Source organism: Engystomops pustulosus, chromosome 3, assembly GCF_040894005.1.
Source record: "Engystomops pustulosus chromosome 3, aEngPut4.maternal, whole genome shotgun sequence".
NCBI classification, from domain to species: domain Eukaryota; kingdom Metazoa; phylum Chordata; class Amphibia; order Anura; family Leptodactylidae; genus Engystomops; species Engystomops pustulosus.
In genome coordinates this window covers 207,505,618-207,531,199 of record NC_092413.1, presented here as the reverse complement: position 1 = coordinate 207,531,199, position 25,582 = coordinate 207,505,618, and the positions used below count along the sequence as shown (strand labels likewise).

The 25,582-nt window shown below is 42.3% G+C and overlaps 1 protein-coding gene across 8 annotated transcripts in view; it reads right to left on the bottom strand.

The window, feature by feature from the left end:
• The window catches only part of ITSN2 (intersectin 2), a 91,317-nt gene that overhangs the window by 7,140 nt on the left and 58,595 nt on the right, over positions 1-25,582 (bottom strand). For all 8 annotated transcript variants that reach the window (XM_072143660.1, XM_072143659.1, XM_072143664.1 and 5 more), the window contains 7 exons: positions 10,573-10,694; positions 10,106-10,212; positions 9,070-9,253; positions 7,864-7,962; positions 7,604-7,771; positions 7,152-7,376; positions 6,562-6,683 (listed from right to left, as the gene is read on the bottom strand). In XM_072143660.1, the coding sequence (XP_071999761.1) occupies positions 6,562-6,683; positions 7,152-7,376; positions 7,604-7,771; positions 7,864-7,962; positions 9,070-9,253; positions 10,106-10,212; positions 10,573-10,694 (1,027 nt within the window). The remainder of the gene's footprint in view (positions 1-6,561; positions 6,684-7,151; positions 7,377-7,603; positions 7,772-7,863; positions 7,963-9,069; positions 9,254-10,105; positions 10,213-10,572; positions 10,695-25,582) is intronic.

Here is a 25,582-nt window from a genome sequence, read left to right as displayed (position 1 = left end):
GACTTCTGCAGGAGAAGTGCCTGGGACTTCTGCAGGAGAAGTGCCTGGGACTTCTGCAGGAGAAGTGCCTGGGACTTCTGCAGGAGAAGTGCCTGGGACTTCTGCAGGAGAAGTGCCTGGGACTTCTGCAGGAGAAGTGCCTGGGACTTCTGCAGGAGAAGTGCCTGGGACTTCTGCAGGAGAAGTGCCTGGGACTTCTGCAGGAGAAGTGCCTGGGACTTCTGCAGGAGAAGTGCCTGGGACTTCTGCAGGAGAAGTGCCTGGGACTTCTGCAGGAGAAGTGCCTGGGACTTCTGCAGGAGAAGTGCCTGGGACTTCTGCAGGAGAAGTGCCTGGGACTTCTGCAGGAGAAGTGCCTGGGACTTCTGCAGGAGAAGTGCCTGGGACTTCTGCAGGAGAAGTGCCTGGGACTTCTGCAGGAGAAGTTTCTGGGACTTCTGCAGGAGAAGCGTCTGGGGCTTCCACTGACCCCACATGGGTAGCCCCAGATAATTATACCCCTCAGGTCCCTGACTTTTTGGGCCATCCTGGCATTAACTTTGACACGACAGGGCTCAGAGCTGTAGACTTTTTTAAGTTTTTTTTTGATGAGGAGCTGCTAAATATTATTATATTTCAGACAAATCTCTACGCTGCACAACATATTGCCCAAAACCCCACGTCCTTTTATGCACAACCCTACAGGTGGACCCCTGTCACTGCAGCAGAGATGTACAAGTATTGGGGCATAATACTCCTTATGGGGATAGTAAAGAAGCCTTCAATCAGGGACTACTGGAGCACAGACATACTGTACCACACCCCCATGTTCCGCATGGCAATGAGCAGGATGCGCTTTGAAGCCATCCATAAGTTTTTGCACTACACTGACAACACACAGTGCCCACCCAGAGGTGACCCCAGTTAAGATCGGTTATTTAAGGTCAGGCCCATATTAGATCATTTTAGTGCCAAGTTTGCCCAGGCATATACTCCCGCCAAACATGTGAGCATAGACGAGTCCCTGGTACAATTCAAAGGGAGACTTCAATTCCGCCAGTACCTGCCCAATAAGAGGGCAAGATATGGTGTGAAAATGTATAAGCTGTGCGAAAGTTCATCAGGGTACACATACAAGTTCAGGGTATATGAAGGGAAGGACTCCACTATAGTGCCCCCAGAATGCCCCCCCTTCCTGGGTGTTACAGGGAAGATAGTGTGGGATTTAGTGCACCCACTGCTGGACCAGGGCTACCACCTCTACCTGGACAATTTCTACACCAGCACCACCCTGTTCAAGTGCCTCACTTCCAGAAATACTGCGGCATGCGGCACTGTACGCAGAAATCAGAGAGGTCTCCCTAAGTCGCTGCTTGGGCAAAAACTTAAAAGGCACGAAAGCAGGGCACTATGCAGCGACTCTGTATTGTGTGTTAAGTACAAGGACAAGAGAGAGGTCCTTGTATTAACCACAATACATGAGCACACCACCACCCCTGTCCCAGTACGAGGTGCCAGTGCAGAAGCCCCCAAGCCAGACTGTATTTTAGATTATAACAAATACATGGGAGGGGTGGACTTGTCTGACCAGGTGCTTCAGCCGTACAATGCCATGCGGAAGTCGAGGGTGTGGTACAAGAAGCTGGCCGTGCACATCATGCAGATGGCATTGTATAATGCTTATGTGCTGCATCGATATGCCGGCCAGAGGGGAACTTTCCTGGAATTTCAAGAGATGGTAATAAAGTACTTTCTTTTTGGAGACCAGGAAGGGGGGAGTGCTAGCACATCTGGAAGTGAGGCCACATCACGTATTGTACCAGGGCAGCACTTTCCAGGAGTAGTTCCCCAAACAGCCAGCAAGGGAAGGTCACAAAAGAGGTGCAGGGTGTGCTCCAAAAATGGCATTCGGAAGGACACCATTCATCACTGTGAGACATGCCCAGAAAAACCAGGGTTATGTATGAAAGATTGCTTCCGAATTTATCATACATCCCTGGATTTTTAGAGTACCCTGTTGTTACCCTGACGCACAGCTTATACATCATGCCGCACCTTCCCTTCTAAGCCCTGCCATGTGCCCAGCCTCTAGATTACTGTCCCGTATGCTTTACCCGGGAAAACATGCATCATGATTTTTAGGGTGTTTGTCTCCCATGGCAGCAGCTGGGCACAAAATGACATAATAGATATTTTTTACTATGCACTATCCATTTTGCACTTTTTCAGGGGTCCACCTGTGGGGTTAAAATGCTAACTATACCCCTAGATTAATTCATGGAGGGGTGTAGTTTCCAAAATAGGGTCAGTTCTTAGGGGTTTCTACTGTACTGGCCCCTATTGGCATCTACAAATCTTTCATGATGCCAAAAAGAAAAAAAAAAGTACAATGTCTGTGCTCCAACAAGTTATTCCCTTTTGAGCCCTGCCGTGTCACCATCCTACAGATTATTGCCTCCTATGGGGTATTGCCCTAACCGGGGTAACCCGCAGAATGATTTTTGATGTGTTTTCAATGGCATATTTGATAAATTGCAATACAATTGTTTCTCTGCACTACTCACTTTGTATTACATTTGAGCCAGCACCTTAGGGGTTAAAATACTCATACAAGCCTACATACATTCTTTGAGGGGTGCCCTTTCCAAAATGGGTTCACTACTTGGGCTTTCTATTGTACTGGTACCTCGGGGGTACCCCCCATTACCAATCTAGTGAAAACGAAGCTTGAAAACCTAAATTGTGCTTCTTTCTTCCTGACCCCTGCCGTGTGCCCAGCCTGTAAATTATTGGCACATGTGTGGTATTGCCGTACTCAGGACAACCCCCAGAATGATTTTTGGGGTGTTTGTCTAAAGTGGCATGGGTTGGGCACAGTATATGAGGCACAAAAATGACTTTTTTGAGATAAAAACACAATTTTTACTCTGCACCATTTACTTTGCATTCAATTTTGACCAGCGTGTTGGGGGTTAAAATGATCATACAAGCCTACATACATTCTTTGAGGGGTGCCCTTTCCAAAATGGGTTCACTACTTGGGAGTTTCTATTGTACTGGTACCTCGGGGGTACCCCCCATTACCAATCTAGTGAAAACGAAGCTTGAAAACCTAAATTGTGCTTCTTTCTTCCTGACCCCTGCCGTGTGCCCAGCCTGTAAATTATTGGCACATGTGTGGTATTGCCGTACTCAGGACAACCCCCAGAATGATTTTTGGGGTGTTTGTCTAAAGTGGCATGGGTTGGGCACAGTATATGAGGCACAAAAATGACTTTTTTGAGATAAAAACACAATTTTTACTCTGCACCATTTACTTTGCATTCAATTTTGACCAGCGTGTCGGGGGTTAAAATGCTCACCACAACCACCGATAAATTCTTTGAGGGGTCTAGTTTCCGTAATGGTATCATTTATTGGGGGTTTCTATTGCACTGGCACCTCACGGGCCCTGCCAACATGACATGGCACTCCAAATCCAAACGTGTGAAAACGGAGCTGGAAAATCAAAATTTCACTCCTTCCGTTCTCATCCCTTCTGTGTGCCCAGCCTGTAAATTATTGGCACATGTGTGGTATTGCCGTACTCGGGACAACCCGCAGAATGATTTTTGGGGTGTTTGTCTGAAGTGGCATGGGTTGGGCACAGTATATGAGGCACTAAAATGACATTCTTGAGATAAAAACGCAATTTTTACTCTGCACCATTTACTTTGCATTCAATTTTGACCAGCGTGTCGGGGGTTAAAATGCTCACCACAACCACCGATAAATTCTTTGAGGGGTCTAGTTTCCGTAATGGTATCATTTATTGGGGGTTTCTATTGCACTGGCACCTCACGGGCCCTGCCAACATGACATGGCACTCCAAATCCAAACATGTGAAAACGGAGCTGGAAAATCAAAATTTCACTCCTTCCGTTTTCATCCCTTCTGTGTGCCCAGTCTGTAAATTATTGGCACATGTGTGGTATTGCTGTACTCGGGACAACCTGCAGAATGATTTTTGGGGTGTTTGTCTAAAGTGGCACGGGTTGGGCACAGTATATGAGGCACTAAAATGACATTTTTGAGATAAAAACGCAATTTTTACTCTGCACCATTTGCTTTGCATTTAATTTTGACCAGCGTGTCGGGGGTTAAAATGCTCACCACAACCACCGATAAATTCTTTGAGGGGTCTAGTTTCCGTAATGGTATCATTTATTGGGGGTTTCTATTGCACTGGCACCTCACGGGCCCTGCCAACATGACATGGCACTCCAAATCCAAACATGTGAAAACGGAGCTGGAAAATCAAAATTTCACTCCTTCCGTTCTCATCCCTTCTGTGCGCCCAGTCTGTAAATTATTGGCACATGTGTGGTATTGCTGTACTCGGGACAACCCGCAGAATGATTTTTGGGGTGTTTGTCTAAAGTGGCATGAGTTGGGCACAGTATATGAGGCACTAAAATGACATTTTTGAGATAAAACCACAATTTTTACTCTGCACCATTTACTTTGCATTCAATTTTGACCAGCGTGTCGGGGGTTAAAATGCTCACCACAACCACCGATAAATTCTTTGAGGGGTCTAGTTTCCGAAATGGTGACATTTTGGGGGGTTTTCTATTGTACTTTTACTTCAGGGGCTCTTCAATTACACTGTGGCACCACAAAATAAATTGGCCTTCCAAATTCCCGGTATCGCTAACTCTGTTCTGGACATCGATGTGCGGGGAAACAGCAGCTGACATCCACATGTCTGGTATCGCCGTACTCGGAAGAAGCAGGGCAAGAAATTAGGAATATATATTTACCTCAAATTCCTTCTGAATGTATCCGTTTTAGGGCTAAATTGGAAAGATTGAAATCAAAAATTGAAATTTCAAAATTTCCACTCCATTTTCATATGCTTCCGGAAAAATAATTAAAGGGTTAACAGACTTCCTAAATGCTGATTTGAATAGGTTGAGATGTTAGGTTCATAAAATGGTGTTACTTGTGGGGGTATATAGCACATAAGCCTTTATACGGCACTTCCAAACTGAATTGATCACCAAAAAGTTCGCATTTTTCAAATTTCAAGAAAATCTGAGAAGTTGCTACTAAAACTTCAAACCTTCTCACATCCATAAAAATAATGGAAACGTAAAACAAATTATGGATATAAAAAGAAGACCAATGGCAAAAGGTTTCTATCAAAAAAAATTTGTGGTATCACTTTTTGTCTAAAAATTATAACATTTGAAACTTTGAAAATAGTCATTTTTTTCAAATTTTTCCTAAATTTTTGAATTTTTACCCCCCAAAAAAGGAACGGATCACCGAAATGACACTACTAACATAAACTACAATGTCTCACGAGAAAACAATCTCAAAATCACAGAGATATCTTAAAGCGTTGAAAAGTTATTACCACAGGAAGAGACACTGGTCAAATTTCCAAAAAAAGTTGCGAGCCTTAACCTGCAAACAGGCTGCGTCCTTAAGGGGTTAATTAAGTACTCAGATTTGTTACTAATTGTTTTGTGTTTGGGTTCTAGGATTCTATTTTGGTTGTCAGGGTTTTTTTAATATATTCACAATTTTTTTTCCCAGAGGTCAGCAGAGTTCATTCCTTCCAAAGTACAATTCGCGTTTGATAGCTCCACTGGGGAAGTGTCACTTTTTTTTTTTTACCAGTTCATCCTAAATCTATGTAAACACCTAAACACACCTTAAAAATTATAGCAGCACAAACATAGCACTAACGTTTGACACCAGTTTTGTGTGATTCGTTTATTGTGCTGGTTGACCTTTTAAATTTTGTTAATATATTCAAAACAAAAGCGGCACAAACAAAAATGTGAGCAGTACAAACCTAAAAACAAAAAACAAAAACCTAGAACAATTGATTGGCCTCAGTTTTGTATGATTTGGGCAGTATGGGGGGGGACTGGTTGACCTTTGGAAACTTTTATTAATATCTTAAAAAACGATAGAGGCACAAACCAGCACAAACGTTGCACAAATGTTTGACATCAATTTTGTTTGATTTGAACAAGGTGGGGGCCAACTTCACTCAGGTCTTTTAGAAACAATTTTTTCATTTTTGATAAATCACTATGATTCTGCACTTGGCCGACAGTATTTTGGAGCTGCGCTTGGCTTCTATTGGTTGCTAGCACAGATATAAATATATAACTGGGATTAGTTGCTTTCATTTCTGAATTGGACTATATTGACCATGAAGGCTTCCTTTTTAACTTGAAAGCTAACGAAAAGCACAGGTCGAATGTGCATGTCCGGGCCATCAATGTCCGCTAGGTGCAATCCTTAATTACAAGGCAGTGACTCTTGATAACTGGATGAAACCTACTTGATCCTAAAGTTTTCATTAAGATATTTCTGGAAGCAGCCATTTCCCCTTTCAAAACACATGCACTCCTTACCTAAGCCAAGTGTGCATGTGTATGTGTGAGTTTTGTGTAAAGAATAGTTTTTACACAAAAGTATTTACATCAGATTTGTGTACGTGTGAACATAGAAGTGGGCAGATGCTGGCTGAACAAGCATTCATCTGCCGACTATAACATACTCCTAATATGCTTTTCCCACCTTTCATTAATGTTGTCGGTCCTCAGGGTGTACACCCGGTCTATGTGGGAGATGTGGAACACAGGTTCGTCGCTGGACGGGTCACTTGGCAGCTTGACCAGAACTTCATTTAGAAAAATTGGCTTTAAAGAAAGAGAAAATAAAGTCATATAATATTATTACAGTTGCAAATGAAAATAGAAAAAACTTAAAAGGCTCTCCTCAACCAAATTTTATTTTTGGCTCTCAAAAGTCTCCCACTTGTTAATGTGCACAGTCCTGCCCTGACATATGTGCACTGTGCTGTTTCAGGCTACTGTTCCCCGAATCAAGACTACAATCGGGGAGGAAGGAGAGAGAGAAGATTCATAGGAAATGCCATCTGAGCTCTGAACCAGCAGGTCCACAAGCCAATATATAGATAAATCCAATACTGCAAATAAAAGAAGCACATGAGCAACCGAACAACATGTCACAACTCCATGCTCTCTGCTTCTCAGTATGTAACTGAAAGGACATAAGATATGTGTTATATTGTAAGGGGTCAGACTTTTTAGTGGTCATGTCCCATTACAGTATGAATACCAGTCATAACATTATCTCCAACTTACTGTTTTGTACATCTTGTATTGGGCATTGGACTTGGGGCTAAAGAGCTTGTCTGACCCGGAGGAGACAACAGAGGGGACAAACTGCTTGACCATGTACGTGAGGAGCAGGAAGTCGTTGAAGAGAAATCCGTACAGCTCCTTGTTGCTCTTGGTCTTGTAGACTTTGCCGCTGTGCAAGATCTTGCGAGGGCCCAAGCAGTTCGTCAGGGAGTTAAAGGTGATTTGCTGTAAAATGCAAAGCAGAAATTCTGTAAATAGAAAAATTTATTACACATTTATTACGCCGCCGCCCCCAGACGGGAGGAGAGCCCCGCCGCCGCCCCTAGACGGGAGGAGAGCCCAGCCGCCGCCCCCAGACGGGAGGAGAGCCCCCTACAAACTAAACACCAACACTAAACATTGGAACAGTCTACTTACCCAGAGGATTAGTTATGACAGCGCTGGTTCCTTACCTCCGTTAGCCCATCGCACTGAACATGCGCCTGTATCCATTCCAGTTTATCAGAGTTCTCCTTCTCCCGGACTCCTTCATTGACCTGAGAGCACAGCTCCTCGGAGCGCTCCAGAGCGTCCCTCAGATGACCATGGTCACGGTGAGTTTCTGGTGTGTTCTCCAGGATCTGTTAAAAAGAAAACAAAACACAAGGATCGGAATTAATAAGTACAGACGTGTATCCATTCATGCGGTGTATGAACAAGGCTGGACACTTACGTTCTTTATGATGAGAGGATACCGGGTTATCCTTTGCATAGGTTTAAGCAGGAAACTGGATAGGGGCATCCCCTTGCAGCGTGGGTCAGTGGCTAGTCTCTGGAAAGAAGGAAACAAAAAAAAACTAAAATGTAAAACGTTTTTTAGGTTGTTTAAGGAGTAATTAGGTTGTTTAAGGAGTCAAGCTGATGTTGACTTTTTTGACCACTTTCATTAAAATTTTTATGGGTGGCAAATGGGCAAGTGGAGATTTTTCCATTACGCTTCAATGTATGGGATTAGATGGTACCAAGGTGATTAAATATGGTTTTATTTAAATGTGTTTTTTAGCAAAATTATATTAGATTTTGTAGTCCCTCTAGGCTGTTTGAACCTAAGGGGCTCTGATTGCTCAAACAATATACAGCAATACAATTGCATTGAAGAACATTGTGAACATACTGCTCAGGCACACTGTAATAGATTTGGTGAATTAAATTAATTACACATCTTGGCAACGAATCACCTCTCCAATGACTTCACAGGGAGCACCAATCAGTGTTAAAATGGCAGCACCCATGTGCTGATACCTGCCCTATAAGGAGAGGGCTTAGCCCTCAGGGGAAATGGTCAGCAGTTATAGGTTTATTCATGCCTTTAAGTATGTTCTTTGTAGCAGCAGAACAGTAGAAAAAAATTGGATTATTAGGAGTGTAGTAATTCTGAATGTACATGGATGTGTCCTCACACTGCTGTGCACTTAGCTGTGTCTATGCATTTAGCCTCTGCCCTATGTAAAAGCTGCAGTAGATGTCTGGTTAAATAATACACCGGTCACGAAGAGCAGAGGGGAAGTGTTGAGGATTAGTTCATTGCAGAGAGCTCAGAGTACAGCAGTGTAAGGAAATGCCCCCAAGTAATAAATCCATTATCTATGTCCTACTACTGAACATACACCAATATATAATTAACAGATCTTCAGCGCCAATACCTACCACTGTTTTCAGTTCCATGGTCAGTTCCGTGCTCCTGGTGCCACGTTACATGCCCACAAGGTATTCTATAGGCGACGCTCACTTACATAATAACAAGTTGCCCACTATGGCATATATTATCCTGGACAGAACCCACATCCTTATTGTCAACACTGTCCCGGGGTGCGGTATATAAATCTATTACATACACCAAGTAAGTTTTTCATAGGGTGAGGTTTTTCCAAAAACTAACCTTCAGAAAATCCTTAAATTCCGGGACTTCATCGGTTTTGGACTGCAGCAGAGCGGCTCCATTCAGCTGGCAGCTGCAGAATCGGATATAAGCTTGCATATGTGACAGCTCCGTGACCAAGATGTCTCCTATCATCTCCACGGGCATCTTCTCCCCTCCCGTCTTCTTGCGCACTCGTAGAGCCCTGCAGGAAGGGAAGCCATGTGTCAGCATACAGACCTTTCAGAAACGTGTAGCAGGCTAAGGCCGGCGGTACAGGTGGGGTTTTGAACCCGGTTTTGGGACGTTTTTAAGCAGTCCGTTAAAAACCGCATGTGGTTTTTGAAAACGCATTAGTTTTTGAACGGTTTTACCAATTATCTTAATTAAAACGGGTCAGAAACGGATAAGTTTTTAAAAAACTAATGCGTTTTCTAAAAAAGCATGTGGTTTTTAACAGACTGCTTAAAAGTGGCCCAAAACCGGGTTCAAACGCCACAGGTGCCGCTGGCCTAAAGAGATTCTTTTTTTTGAAGCTCAAACTATTTTCAATTCTTCTGCTTGCTGTCAAGAAGAATCATTAGTAACCAGTATCCAACACATAATGGGTCATTTTTACTACTTTTGTTTATTTATTGTGTTTTTTAATAGAATTTATTGTGAATATTTCATAATATTTATTTTAGTTTTTTTGAATGGCTTCTGTTTTCCAGTATTCGTTACTTCCACTTGGCTGGGTAAAAAACATGACTGCTTTCCAAAAACAGCGCCACACCTGGCCACTAATCTGCATTCATCTCTTTACAGAGGAGTTGCAATATTGGCACAAATGACGGTGAATTGTGATGCTGTTTTTGGAAACAAGCAGCCATGTTTTCCAACCACCGGACAACCCCTTTAAGCACAGAGTAGTTAAATCAAACATTTCCTTGAAGGATCCGACATTTATTTTAAATTTGATCCTGAAGTAATACTTCAGTCCACCTGCAGAGGCGCTGCAGGAAAAAATTAACACATGCTGACATTTTGCATCTGATCAGGACACTTGCAAACTCACTTCAGCAGTTTAGTGTTGGACATAATAAGCTCTTTCCAGTTGACAAATATCATCCCCATCTCTGCCTCTGTGAGGGCCCCCGATTCTGCCATTGGCTTCTGGAAGACCTAAAGAAAAAAAATCCATGTGTATTAGTAAAAGACGACTGCTATGGAGCCCCCCATCGCTTGGTGGGTCAGTGTGATGGCACACGTGGAGTTTCGAACACGTTTTTGGGCCGTTTTTGAGCAGTCCGTCAAAAAACAAATGCGTTAAATTGACCAGTTTCAATTAAGATAATTGGTCAAACGTGTCAAAAATGCATGCATTTTTTGGCGGTCTGCTTAAAAACGGGCAAAAAATGCCACATGTACCATCACCCTTATGTGTTCAGCAATACCCCTGCCACACGCAAACCTCAAACCCAGAGGAGCAGGGACACCCCTACGCTCTGCAGTATTATGGTGGTGCAGAGCCCTGCAGCTTACCTCTATGACAAGCTGAAGATCGTCCATGTATCGCTCCTCGGTCTGGATCAGCTCGTGTATATACCCCTGCCTCTTCCTTTCCATGGGGAGCATAGTGTCCAGCGTCTGCAGGTCAGCGCACCCTGCAATAATACACAATAAGGCCCATCAGTCAGACTAATCTAAATTTATAGTTCAAGTGTTGCGTCTCAAAAATGACTCTTTCTAAGAGATACAATGAATGGGAGTTAAAGGGTTATTACTCGTTACATTATGTTTTAGAGGGTAACCTAAGGGTGATCTTACACCAGATACATGACTCTTCTCGGGCAAAATCTGACTCCTCTCTGCTCATTGTCACAGGACTTTGAAGGAGATATTTTATTTATATAGGTAAACCAGTGAGATTGCACATAAAAGAGGGAATTCTAGAAAGGATATTTTATACCTAAGGGTAGTTTCATGGGGTAAAATTTGGTGACAGGTTCCCTTTAAGCATCTATAACCTGTGATATCCATATGTCCTAGTATGGCTCCGTGTACAGAACGATGACGCTACCACTGCACCTATTACATAAGCCGTCCTTTGAGGACAGAACAGGAAGATGTGCGGCCATTAGTCATATGACATAGAAGCTCGGAGACCTGACACAAGGAATGTGAGCGGTGATGTCCGGGAATGTGGCCGGGCTGAAGGATTATAATTAATCGCCAAAATGGGAACAATATCCTGTTTATCTTAAGAGACAGGGAGCAAACAAAGCAATAAAACTCACGGCTCAGCCTCTGAAGACATCATTCTTAAAGGTGGTTTACAAAAATAATAAGAAGAGATTAAAGGGGTTATATACACAATGATAAAAACATGGGGGCTTTCTTACAGAAATAGCGCCACACCTATCAATAGGTTGTGCCTGGTACTGCAGCTCACCATCGGTAAATAAAGCTGAGCTGCAGTACCACAAGCGACCTGTGAGCAGATGTGGTGCCAATCCTTCCTACTAACCAGGTCATGTATACATGGCGTTACAGTGTGGTTTATGGATTTTATGGTTTTAGTCTTCAAACCTTTGGGACACAATGATCATATATCACACTTGCTAACTCCCTGGATTGTGTGAGAGGCTACCACAAAAAAGGGAAGCCCTCAAGGGTCCCAGAAGTCTCGGAAATATCTCCAAGGCCTGCTACTAGATTTATTTTCCACAGCAACCAATCACAGCAAAGCTTTCATTTACCAAGAGCAGAATATGAAATAAAAGCTGCGCTCTGATTGGTTGCTATGGGGGAAAATGTTGATTTCTTTAGTTACCAACGTTTAAGAAGGGAAAACTTTGACATTTAGGCCTCGCTTTGATTCAAGAGGAGTTTACATAAACCCCACCTTTACTGTGCTACATTTACTTGGATTATCTGTAATCTGCCTCACTTCATGTGATGTTACACAGGTGCACAGCTCGTTAGTGTCACAAAGAGTAATCAGAGCATGTAAATTAATGGCCTTTGGGTCTTCAAGGGAGTATAGAGAGGGCTCACAGGCCTAGCCTTCTCCATACATAGCGGGTATCAGCAGTATGAGGGTGCGTTCACACATGGCGTTAATGCATGCATTCTCAAACGCATCACAACCGCGAAGAAAAGAGTTTCCTTATTACATTTCTGTCAACAATGTGTTTACAAACCGCATGCGTTAATGTGATGTTGACAGCAATGTAATTAGGCAAATCCTCTCAGCTGTTGTGATGCGTGTAAAGCAGGGCCGCATCGTCCATGAGGCGAGAGGAGTATCTTGCCTCAGGCGGCAGATGGTAGAACCCTGAGTGGGGGCGGCGTGTTGATATATAAAATGTGGGTGATTCGGGAGCCCCTGGCTGGACGAATTGCCCATCAAAAAAAATTGATTGTGTCTGTGCCTTAAAGACACAGATGCAATCAGTGGACGGAGCTTCACATCAACCTCGCTCTGCATCTAGTGCAGGACACGGGTGTTGCGTGATGCCTGGGGAGGGGGCATCAGTATATGGGGGCTGAATTCTAATATGGTGGGATGGAAGGGGCTATATATAAGATAACTGGGGCTGCATTTGTAAAGGAGAGGTTTATACTAATAATATGGGGCTGTATAAAATATAACTGTGGGGGTATGTGTATATGGGGAGCTGTACATAACATAGGGGCTTTTTATAATATTCCTTGGGGGGCATCTGGAGGTGGATGCTAATATGTAAGGAAGGGGGCTGTATATAATGAAACTGTGGGTATCTTTGTATTGATCCTGGATACTTATATGGGGGGGGGGGGGGCTGTATATAATTTACTTTGTGGATGATCTGTACATGGAGTTGTATATAACTGGGGGGAATCTGTATATACAGGCTACTCTATGCAAGTAAACTTATATAGGGGACAGATTTTAATTAAACTGGGGGTTTCTGTGGGGTACTATATAATTAAACTTAGTGGCGGGGGGTGTATATAGGGTCTGGATTTTAATGAAAATGTAAATAATTCATTTGGGGGTTTGCTTATGGAGCGCTGTATACTGAGAATATAATAATATATACTGTAAATTAGGGGGGGGGCTGTACGTAAATGAGTAATAACAGGGTGCTGTATAAAGATTAGAGGACATTATATATTAGGCCTCACACGATGCATTAGCGTACATATATGTGTATCCTGGTAAGTTTTGCCTGATGCATTTGTACTGGGTTTGAAAACACAATATAAAAGCATCATGTGAAAAATTAATTAGCGGACGCGGTATATGATATACAGTAATTTAATTGATATATTGCAGATCGTATCCTGTAGTTTTAGATGTCACTATTGTCTGTCACCGACTGATAGTAATGTGTGGACAGCATCAGCCACAGGGGGTCGGGGAATCGTTACCTTCTTATTATTAGCCTGTGCCGCTGTGTGAGGATGTAAACTATTGCTAGTAATTTTCACCTCAGGCAGCAAAAAGGCTAGAACTGCCCCAGGTGTGAACTCGCCCTTACACAGGTAACGCCTGACGGTAACTTCCGCAGATGGTGCCAAAGTCAAACCTGACCGGAGGGTGACGGTGAGTTGCCATGACAGCCGTGAGACTTTTAAAGGCCCTCATTGTCATTCATCCTTCTATATTGCAGTCAGCAAGAGGCAAATTGTAATATAAAATCAGTATATTGACAATATAAAGCAACAGCTATGTATTGCAGTACATTGTATAATTGATCAGACCCCTCAGGGTTCAAGTATCCTAGGGGACCTGAAAGCATAGCTAATAAAATAAATAAATATTTTTTTTTTTGAGAAAGGGTCCAGATTTGGGGAGCGGAAAACGTAGCTTTCTTGACACGTTGGAACGAACAAGTACGTTCATATTCAGATTGGAATCTCGGAGTGTTGTTGTCTTTTGCATTTATATACACGAGATGACTTTAGTCGAAGCCTTGGGATGTGCACCTGAGTTTAATACTTGTATCCTTGTGTCCCAAAATGTCTGATCAAAATATACATTTATTCCCTTTCCAATTGTCTAAATGGACACTTTTGCCTTTGTTGCCTTCGAGAAAAATGTAAATAAAAAGCGATCAAGAGGTTGTACAGTAGCCCCAATGGTGAAATTAAAAACGTCCTGGCACTTAATATGGAACGTTGCCGCTACAATGTCCAATTTGCCCCACAGATGAAAAGCCCTCTTATAGCTTTGTACACAGGAAAATGATATGGCTCCTGGAGTTGTGGGAATGAAAAACCAAAAGGAAAAACCCCGAAAAAGCCTGACCTTCAAAGGGTTAATTATATTTTGTTTGCGGTAATTGGACAAGCCCTCTAAGGGTTCTCCCAAAGTTGATAATTACATATTAATAACGTCAGAGATGTAAGTTTTATATGACGGGAAATGTCTAATAAATCCGCACTGTGACAACCACTCAGCGTCTATTCAGGAATCACATACAAACATTTAAAGGGATCCTGTCACCGCTCCATCAGCGCTATGATAACAGAGATGTTCAGTCTTCAGGAAGAGGAATTTACAAGTGGTGCGGCGCTTTATAATATATGACACTCAATGGCACCTGCACAGAGGCTGCGGCCATAATTACCACAATTAGTAATATCAGGATGATGACATCACTCAGAACAGGGAGGGAAGACGGGCACACGCCATTCCTACAGGATATACTGTATACTACTGGCGTACAGGGTGTACAGTTATATCCATCATGAGAAGCATAATGAAGGGAGAAATTTACAGTATGGGGCATCATTAGCAGATCGGAATAGGTCCAACTTTTTGAAACTGGAATCAAAAAGCGCAGCTGCAGTAACACGGCCTGACCACTACACAGAAAATGGGGCTGTTTTCATTGGAAGTCCATGGCTTGAAGGCAATATGCTCGATTCGGTCTCCATAAAGTGGTATTCCCATTTCAGGACATGCCATAAATACCTAATTGATGCAGGTCCCACCTCTAGGATCTTTATCTTAAAGGAAAACTTCAGATAAAGCTAATTCATTAAATAATACATGGTGGTGGCCTTAAGGGAAGAGCAGGACTCATTTTCATTACCGTATCTTTCAAACTATAAGGCGCACAAAAATTTTTTTTTTATTTTCTCAGAATTCCAAGGTGCGCCTTATAGTCCAGCGTGCCTCATACATGAACTGTACTAACAAACCACACGCCTTAAACCGTGCACAGGTCTGCCACCTGCTGGTCATTCATCCTTATAACCAGGTGCGCCTTTATATATGAACCTAGACGTTTTAGCAGGCATTTATTGATGGTGCGCCTTATAGTCCGAAAAATACAGCATACCTATAACCTTGATAGAACCTAATGGTATAACTGAAGGTTTAATTCCATGACTGGAGTGTTACTTTAAGAAAGAGGCTCCCTTATCCACTTGGGAATACAAATCATACCCAGACAGACGTAGGTCCCCCATAGGTGGGACCAGTAATGTGCACTAAATTGTAGTATCATAAAAAAATCTTTACAACATGTCCCTAAAATGTAAAACTTTTTTTTTTGGTGCTTGATTTTATTCATTTTTAACATATGTGTGAGTGTGCCCTGCTCTATATGCAGCCGGAATTTCACCAGGACTACTGAACATCCCTTTAAAGGAAACCTACCACCACGGGGATCTACCTATGAAGGAGAGGCGGTTCTACCATCACCATAGACAGGGGGCATCCTCTACACCTAGAGGAGAGGAGGTTCTACCATCACCATAGACAGGGGGCATCCTCTACACCCAGAGGAGAGGATGTTCTACCAATACCATAGACAGGGGGCATCCTCTACACCTAGAGGAGAGGAGGTTCTACCATCACCATAGACAGGGGGCATCCTCTATACCTAGAGGAGGATCTACCATCACCATAGACAGGGGGCATCCTCTACACCTAGAGGAGAGGAGGTTCTACTATCACCATAGACAGGGGGCATCCTCTATACCTAGAGGAGAGGTGGTTCTACCATCACCATAGACAGGGGGCATCCTCTACACCTAGAGGAGAGGAGGTTCTACTATCACCATAGACAGGGGGCATCCTCTACACCTAGAGAAGAGCTCAGTTCTGCCATCACCATAGACAGGGGGATCCTCTACACCTAGAGGAGAGGAGGTTCTACCATCACCATAGACAGGGGGCATCCTCTACACCTAGAGGAGAGCAGGTCCTACCATCACCATAGACAGGGGGCATCCTCTACACCTAGAGGAGAGGAGGTTCTACCATCACCATATACAGGGGACATCCTCTACACCTAGAGGAGAGGAGGTTCTACCATCACCATAGACAGGGGGCATCCTCTACACCTAGAGGAGAGGTGGTTCTACCATCACCATAGACAGGGGGCATCCTCTACACCTAGAGGAGAGGAGGTTCTACTATCACCATAGACAGGGGACATCCTCTACACCTAGGGAAGAGCTCAGTTCTGCCATCACCATAGACAGGGGGCATCCTCTACACCTAGAGGAGAGGAGATTCTACCATCACCATATACAGGGGACATCCTCTACACCTAGAGGAGAGGAGGTTCTACCATCACCATAGACAGGGGGCATCCTCTACACCTAGAGGAGAGGTGGTTCTACCATCACCATAGACAGGGGGCATCCTCTACACCTAGAGGAGAGGAGGTTCTACTATCACCATAGACAGGGGGCATCCTCTACACCTAGAGAAGAGCTCAGTTCTGCCATCACCATAGACAGGGGGCATCCTCTACACCTAGAGGAGAGGTGGTTCTACCATCACCATAGACAGGGGGCATCCTCTACACCTAGAGGAGAGGAGGTTCTACTATCACCATAGACAGGGGGCATCCTCTACACCTAGAGAAGAGCTCAGTTCTGCCATCACCATAGACAGGGGGCATCCTCTACACCTAGAGTAGAGGAGGTTATACCATCACCATAGACAGGGGACATCCTCTACACCTAGAGGAGAGGAGGTTCTACCATCACCATAGACAGGGGACATCCTCTACACCTAGAGGAGAGGAGGCTCTACCATCACCATAGACAGGGGGCATCCTCTACACCTAGAGGAGAGGAGATTCTACCATTACCATAAACAGGAGGCATCCTCTACACCTAGAGGAGAGGAGGTTCTACTATCACCATAGACAGGGGACATCCTCTACACCTAGGGAAGAGCTCAGTTCTGCCATCACCATAGACAGGGGGCATCCTCTACACCTAGAGTAGAGGAGGTTCTACCATTACCATAGACAGGGGGCATCCTCTACACCTAGAGGAGAGGAGGTTCTACCATCACCATAGACAGGGGGCATGCTGTACACCTAGAGGAGAGGAGGTTCTACCATCACCATAGACAGGGGAATCCTCTACACCTAGAGGAGAGGAGGTTCTATCATCACCATAGACAGGAGGCATACTCTACACCTAGAGGAGTGGAGGTTCTACCATCACCATAGACAGGGGGCATCCTCTACACCTAGAGAAGAGCTCAGTTCTGCCGTCACCATAGACGGGGGGCATCCTCTACACCTAGAGGAGAGGAGATTCTACCATTACCATAAACAGGAGGCATCCTCTACACCTAGAGGAGAGGAGGTTCTATCACCATTGACAGGGGACATCCTCTACACCTAGGGAAGAGCTCAGTTCTGCCATCACCATAGACAGGGGGCATCCTCTACACCTAGAGGAGAGGAGGTTCTACCATCACCATAGACAGGGGGCATCCTCTACACCTAGAGGAGAGGAGATTCTACCATTACCATAGACAGGGGGCATCCTCTACACCTAGAGAAGAGGCAGTTCTACCATCACCATAGACAGGGGGCATCCTCTACACCTAGAGGAGAGGAGATTCTACCATTACCATAGACAGGGGGACATCCTCTACACCTAGAGGAGAGGTGGTTCTACAATCATAACGCAAGCTGTCAAGGGGTCTTGTACAATAAGAGCATTTGCCAAACAATAAGTAGGACATGAAGGGAACATTTGGTAGATTGAATCACTTCTGGACATATCCAACCTCCTGGCAATAGCCATAATGAGCGTGGCCAAGCATAAAATCTCACATTTTTCGCTTTCAAAAAATATAATCTAATAAAGCAGAACAAATGAAGATGTAATCTACTGGGACCAATAAATTAACTCGATCACTGATCCGCCATCCCAACACTTCTATGGTTCGCACACTAGAAACAACCACCAAAGAGCTTTATTTCTGTCAAAGTCATAGATTGGCTCCAGTGGTATTCAAGAACCATTCTTTTCTTTTTATTCAATCATTCCATATGCTTGTAAATTATGCCAGAGGAGCACTTCCTAGCACACATAAGTGTGGCCAAACGTTCAAGCGTTCCCAAGAGATAGTAATGTCTAGCAGTGGTAAACTTCCTATGAGAACAAGAGAATGGAGCATGAAATATTGCATCTTTTGAGAGGTTACCAATAGCCAGTTCCACCAAAATTGTCAATATCAGCAGATTTCATTTCTTACATGTTTGGGGGTCCTTGCATGTATTTTAGGGTCAACTGACTGATAATCCAACATCCAGCGGTCATCTGATGAAGCAAAACAACCTCAAAGCAAGAACATTTCCACCGATTTTCTTTTCGGAGCAGGTATAAAGTTCTTCTGGAGAAATTCTGTATTTTATTTGAAGTTTAATTTTAATATCTGCTGAACATGACTTCTGGTACAGTGGACAAAAAACTAAAAATAGGACTTCCCAAAGGACAAATCTTAGTCTATAGGCAGGAAGGGATTCCTCCTGGCACCTTCCAAGTAGATCCAACGTGTCCGGCGTCATTGAAGTGGTAGACGCTGGCAGATTTATTGGGATTATAGGACTGCGTATAACATTCAGTCAAGTTGTATTAACCAAGTATTGTCCATTGATTGTTGAGTTCCTTCCATGAGCATTCCTACTGTACCAGTTGCAGGTTGTATTTATAACAGCGGGCCATCAGTCTTCGAGGAGCAGTCCTACGGTCTGACCACATGGGTTTCACTCCACACATTCAGATTCTGAAATAATCTCTCAAGGTCATCTTCTCTCCAACTCCATTCATGTGTTCTTATTTCCCACTTCAGCTATTCAGCGGATGGTTGACTTTCACATGTGTATGAAGGGTGTCCCATTTTTCAACGCCATTTATTTCAACCTTGGCCACCTCACCCCATGTCATAGAGCAGAATATTAATTATTGATAGCACATCTGATCTTAACATTTCATCGGAGGGGAAGGACAGTATATTCTATGTGACACAGGGACAACTGCTGTCAGCTTTAGGCCATAAATATCTATTTTCGGACAACCCATTTAAAGTTCTTGTACACCTTCAATATCAGTCGTCCACCATTCTCCAGACATACCTCCCCTGAGATTCGTTACTGTGAGGCCTCCTGCACACAATTTAGGACATGTGCTATCGGTTGTATCAGCAGTTAGCACATGTACCCATGTATTTCTACCGGCTCATGTGAGCCGACTACCTGAAAACTAGGAAAACTTAACACTTATCTACCGTCTTTGATGGGGTCTTTCACGCAAGTTGCGAGACCCCTAAACACAAGATCAGTGCAGACTAAATTAGTGGGGTTAACAGACTTTGCGGAAATGTCCTAGACCAGACAGAATTTTTATTCAGAGAAATCTGATTACTAAAGCAGACAGTTTTTTTTTTTTTTTAAATCTAATTTCTAAAGCAATTTATTTATTTATTTTTTTAGAAAAATAGGATTAACAGAGCAACAAGACTATTTTTGGGGGTAACCAGAATAACTTCTTATCAGTGCCATTTATTTTTTTTAAATGATTACTAGAGCTACCAGAATTTTTAATTCTGAAAAATCTGATTACTAGAGTAGCCAGATTTCTTAATTCGGGAAATAGGATTACTTACCCCTTACACCCCACCTTCATATACCATTTATATATTTTTTTTACTAGAGCATGATTATTTTTCTGTTAAAAAACAAAAACCCTTTAGTTTCCCTCTCTAATGCACACAATGCAATGCAAGTTTGAATTGTCAAGTCTAGTTTCTAGGAATTATCAAAGTAACTTACTAAAGGAAGGCAGCAGAGTCCTGACCGCCAACTTGTCGTGGATCTTCAGTGGATTATACACTCCATAAGTCTCACAGTCCACTGTTCCTGACACATCGTAAGTTTTAGCCTTTTACTTGTGTCTTAGAAATTTATAGGATGTGTATATTAGAGGGACACAAGGAACCAGATTTTATCTTTATGGATTTCAACAAAAATTACCTTCCCTGCTCCTACCTGCTCATGAGAGCTCAATAATCCCATTATCTCGTCTTGTGTTTGGTGCCTGCCTCAGGATATACATGAACATTCAGATAAACCAGGACAAGTTAAGTCCTTCCTCCCACAGGTGAGAATCGGGCAGGTTCAGTACTTACAGCTGTCCAGACTTGTCCTCGAGCCTCTAACATTCTCAGTCAACAAGCGTAGAGCCTCCTTCTCCTTGAGGATCAAAGGGTTGGGGTTAGCCCTCCGATACATGTCATCGCTGTCCTTCTCCACCACAATACAGAACATCTGTTTCATGTCAGATCTGGGGAGCCCTGCTCCTCCTCAGGTAACGTTACCGGCACATGGAAGAAGATGTCCCAGCCATCGGAATGCTGTCACAGACGTGTACCTGAACATGGCTATGAATCAGATGCACCTGTTTGGCAGGACGGTACAAGACGACATCGCTCAACGTGACGGCATACAGTCATCACCCAAAACTCTGACTGAATTCTGGAGCTCTGTTAGGTACAGTATGGCAAGAAAAAAAAAACTCAGCATACAAAAAAACTTCCAGTGAAAGTGTGAAATTAGGAAGGAGGATTTCCACCTATTACTCGTCTAATGAAGCCAATTCACAATCGAAAGCTCCAGTAGTCCTAGATGATGAGCTGTAATCAAGGCCACCACTAGGAAGTTTGGGGCTTCTGAATGGCAAAATTTTGTTGGCCCGCTGACCCCTCCACAGGATAATCCGGTCCTTTGTGCAAAGTGAGTTCCCTGCACCTGAGAAGGGAGAGGGTTTACTGCGTCTTGGGGCCCTTACTACTCCTTGGGGGCCCCTGAACAGTCACACTAATTCCAACCCCCCCCCCCCCCCCCGATGGCGGCAGTGGCTGTCCATGAAGGCCAAGTTTAAAGTCCTTTAATCCTTTAAATCTTTATTTAATCATATTCACTATCTAAAGGATAGAGCATATCCTTTATGCTGATTAGTAAGGGTCTGACCATCAGGACCCCCATCAATCTCAAGAACGGATTCCCCTCTGGATGGAGAGGCAGGTCATGCATGCACACTGTACCTCCAGTCACAGTTTACGGGGGAATTTGAAGATATTAGGGGAAAGTAGGATTGGACATGCTGGATTTAAACATGCCCCATTTTTGATAGACATAGAAGACCACCGGAGGACTCAGGCATTGACTTCTTGTCCACCCGAATGCGCTTACCCCAGACATTCATATGTATCGGCAGCTTGAACTAGACTGTGTACAAGATACAGCTCGATGAAAAGATTTTAGTTTGATCTTGCATATAATTTATATGCCTCTATTATTAGTTTCTATCTATCCTGACCTAACATGTCATAGGTAACTCACAAATGATTATATCTCCGTAGTATTTTTATTGGTATGATTAGAGATCTATAAATTCTGTACTAGATTTTATACGGTAATGTAATAATATAGGCGGAAGCCTCGAGTTAAATAATTACCGATGCTACGGTAGGAGGAGGAGTCAGTGCCGCTAGCACCCAGACGGTCAAGTGCATGTCAACCAAATCCCATTGACGACTTTAAGTAGGACAGTAGGGGGTTACATAGGGAGACCTGGGAGCGTCTCCCTACATGTTGCGTGACCTAGCGACCGGTTGAGGTGGCCACATGGACTTCGAAATTAGCCGCGTTGGTTGCGGTTACTTCTACAAACTTAACCCATTATCTCCGCACCTGTTTTTCCAGGTTAACGCCCAGGTCATTATTCTACAAGCTATAAATGTATTATTTTTTTCTCTATTGGTTCGTGTTTTTATTGGGACAAAATGTAGTTATTATTGGTATTAATGGACTAGGAAAGCAGGGGGGAAACTTGGAATATCATAATTTTAATTGCCTTGGTGGCAGCTGCCTGACATTGTTTGCTTTACTGCCAGTCTCATTATTGAACACCTTCATCAGGCTTTTCCCCAATTGTACAACTATAGTGACTAATGTCCCTTGACTCAGCACAATCCAGGGAAAAAAAAAAAAAAAAAGGTAAAAAGTTTAGCTCGACACAAAAACACAAGACGCACAAGTCCCAATGAAGTGATCTTTTAATATAAACACATTTGCATAGTTACATTCATCAAACCCATACACCAGAGCGCCATTTCCCACATGCCGAAAAGAAGCTGCAAAGTGCGCGATCATCACATATTGTAAGATTTCAATAACTAAAATCAAAAATCACAATTTAAGGCCACAAAAGCATCACTAAGAGCCGGACACCATGAGCCCAAGATCTGCATTAACAGTAAACATTCGCACCAGACATCCCCCTATATATAACCACTATACAGCAAAAAGGGGGTGGAATAATACATATACATATATCCCAGTAACAACATGGAATTTATTTACGTTTGGAATGTCACAAAATCATAATGTTGACAAATGATAATGTAGGTAATAGGTGACTGGCATAATTTCATTACGTATATTTCTACTTGAAAAATGAATAATATTCCGCCCCAATAACCATAATAATAAATCTACAATCAAAATCCATCATGATAAACTGGGAGCACTTACTCAGATCCAGACACTGACTGTGATAATCTTATATTTTTTTCCATGGCCTCCTTCTTTCTCAAGTCAACTTTTATAATTATGCTAATGAGTCCGAGGGGCTACCATAGCCCCTATGTAATCTGACTTTACAGACTGTTGTCTCACCTTCTCCCTGCTCCCTCAGCATTTCCTCGAAGATCACCACAGTCACGGTGCCAGGATCTATGAGTAAGTGTCCCCATGCTCAATTTTGATGGTACATTTTCTTTGATATCTTAATTCTGGAAAAATCTGATTACTAGAGCAGCCAGAATTTCTCATATTAAAAAATAAAATCTGATTACTAGAGAAGTCAGAAATTTTAATTGGAAAAGGAGATTACAGAAAAATTCTAGAGCGACTCAATTTTTCCTTCGAAAAATCTGATTAGCAGAGCCAAAATAATTTTTAAGCAAAAATCTGATTATTAAAGAAACCAGAATAAATGTTATTACCATTATTATCTTAATACCTTATTAGTAGAGCCACCTGAAATTATTAATTTAAATGTGATTTCTAGAGCACCCAATAAATTGAATTTCATTTTAAGAAGCAAAATCTGATTATCCCCCCCCCATCTTATCTCATGCACAGAGCAAACAGAAATTATATATGCAAAAAAATCTGAATACTAGATCCACCATTTTTTTTCAATAGAAAAAGCAGATTAGCATGATTTAATTTCAAAATCAGATTCTTAATTAAATGTCATCATATGTCCAATGCAAATAGAAAAAAAATCTAGATTTTCAGTAGCCTCCAGATGTTTTTTTTCCTTAGAAAACTCTGTTTACCAGAGCAACCAGAATTTATTCACTAGAGCCAACCAATTATTTTTCTGCAAAAAATCTTATTACTAGAGCAACCTGAAATAATTAAATTTGAAGTACATTCACCACCAAGAAGAGGGATTGTAAACCAAGGACACTGACATACTTGAGTGCGCCTCCTATTAGCAGGATCTGCTCTTCTTTAGGCTTCCTATGCCGTTGTTTTTAAGAAAAAAAAGGTTTTAAAAATTATGCAAATACGCCTATGGGGCTCCAGGTTCCATTAACGTCTATGGAGCCTGGAGCCCCTCAGGCTCCTTTGCATAATTTTAAAAGCCTTTTTTGTAAAATCCAGGACATAAGAAGCTAAAAGAAGAGTGAATCCTGCCAGAGGGGGCACAAGCCAGCATGTCAGTGTGCTTGGTTTACAATCCTTCACCCTGGTGTCCTTGAAATCTGACTTCTAGAAAACCCAATAACCAGAATTTCATTTTACTAAGCAAAATCAGATTTTTAATTTCATTTTATCTCATGCCCTATTTAAAATAGAAATTCTAAATGCAGAAATTACTAAAGCAACCAGAATTTTATTTAAAAAAAAAAAAAATCTGATCACTAGAGGAGACAGAAAATCAGAAGTTTTACTTATTTAATGTACAGAGCCAATCCAACTTTGATATTATCAGTCATGTCTAGAAAGATTCATTTTTTTTGCATTTATTTTTAAGATGGGTTTCAACAATATGTACATTCTGTACTCTCCAAAATATACACCAATTTGTAAATTAATATCTACGGTCCATTAATTAGTGCAGTTGATTATTACATTCAGTAGGTTTGAGATAGGAAAGTGAATTAGATTCAAGATAAGTCTGATTCTATGGGGACTGTAAAATTCTGAGAAGGCTTTGGACTAGCCCTATAAAAGATGGATCAGAACCAAATTTCCAGCATTAAAAGAATATTCAATAACGTAAACCAGGAACCTGCCTGGTCCGGTACCTTACATAATATGACAGTGAAGGTCAATGACCAGTCTGTAGCCACACAAGTCTTAAAGGTTACACTGATCCATACCTTAAAAGGGGCTTTCAAGGCTGAAAATCTAAAAAATTCTTGATATCAATGGGGGGGTCCAGTATCAATGTCTAATGACCCATATACATAATACCGTACCGCAGATGTAGCAGGGCTGGGTTCATCATTGGACACTTATTAAGGACTTGTCTAAGCAAATACTTCTTCAAAAGTAACAATTCTGGAACATCTTTCCATAGAATTCTGAATTGTGTAGATACTTTATTATCCCTCCTGGAAATTTGAATACATTGACAATAGGGCATTAACATAACCCTTTTAAAAAGGGCGTGTCCACTAGCGTCAGCAGTTATTGGACATAATTTGCATATGCAGAGATGATCGAAAGGGTAAGGTCAATTTATTCTTCCATTTCCAGGAAGAACAACAGAGTGATACAATTTTTTTTTTAGGAGAAACGAACAAACAAACATTGGACCCAATGATATACTCCGCTCTGTTTTACTCATAACTTACAGACTTTTCAAACAATTTCTTATCGCAGCAGAAAACATACATTTTTTTACATCATTTTCTCAACTATTTTCACTTTTACATTCAATTCACAGAGACTAGATGATTTTTAATTTAAAAAAAATCATGATAATAAATTATTATATTCTATAAATACTTTGGAGATACACAAGTGCAGAGAAATTTAAAGGGTCCCCATAACCCGCGCCCACCACTGTCTCTGTATACTCCGCTTTAAATATTTCCTTATGAGACGCGGTGACCTTTGCAGCACAGACGCCCCCTTAAATATGTTGTACCATAATTCCCTACATCTTAAAGAGAATTAAATCAGTAGCTTTATAAAGACGTATTTAATGAGGA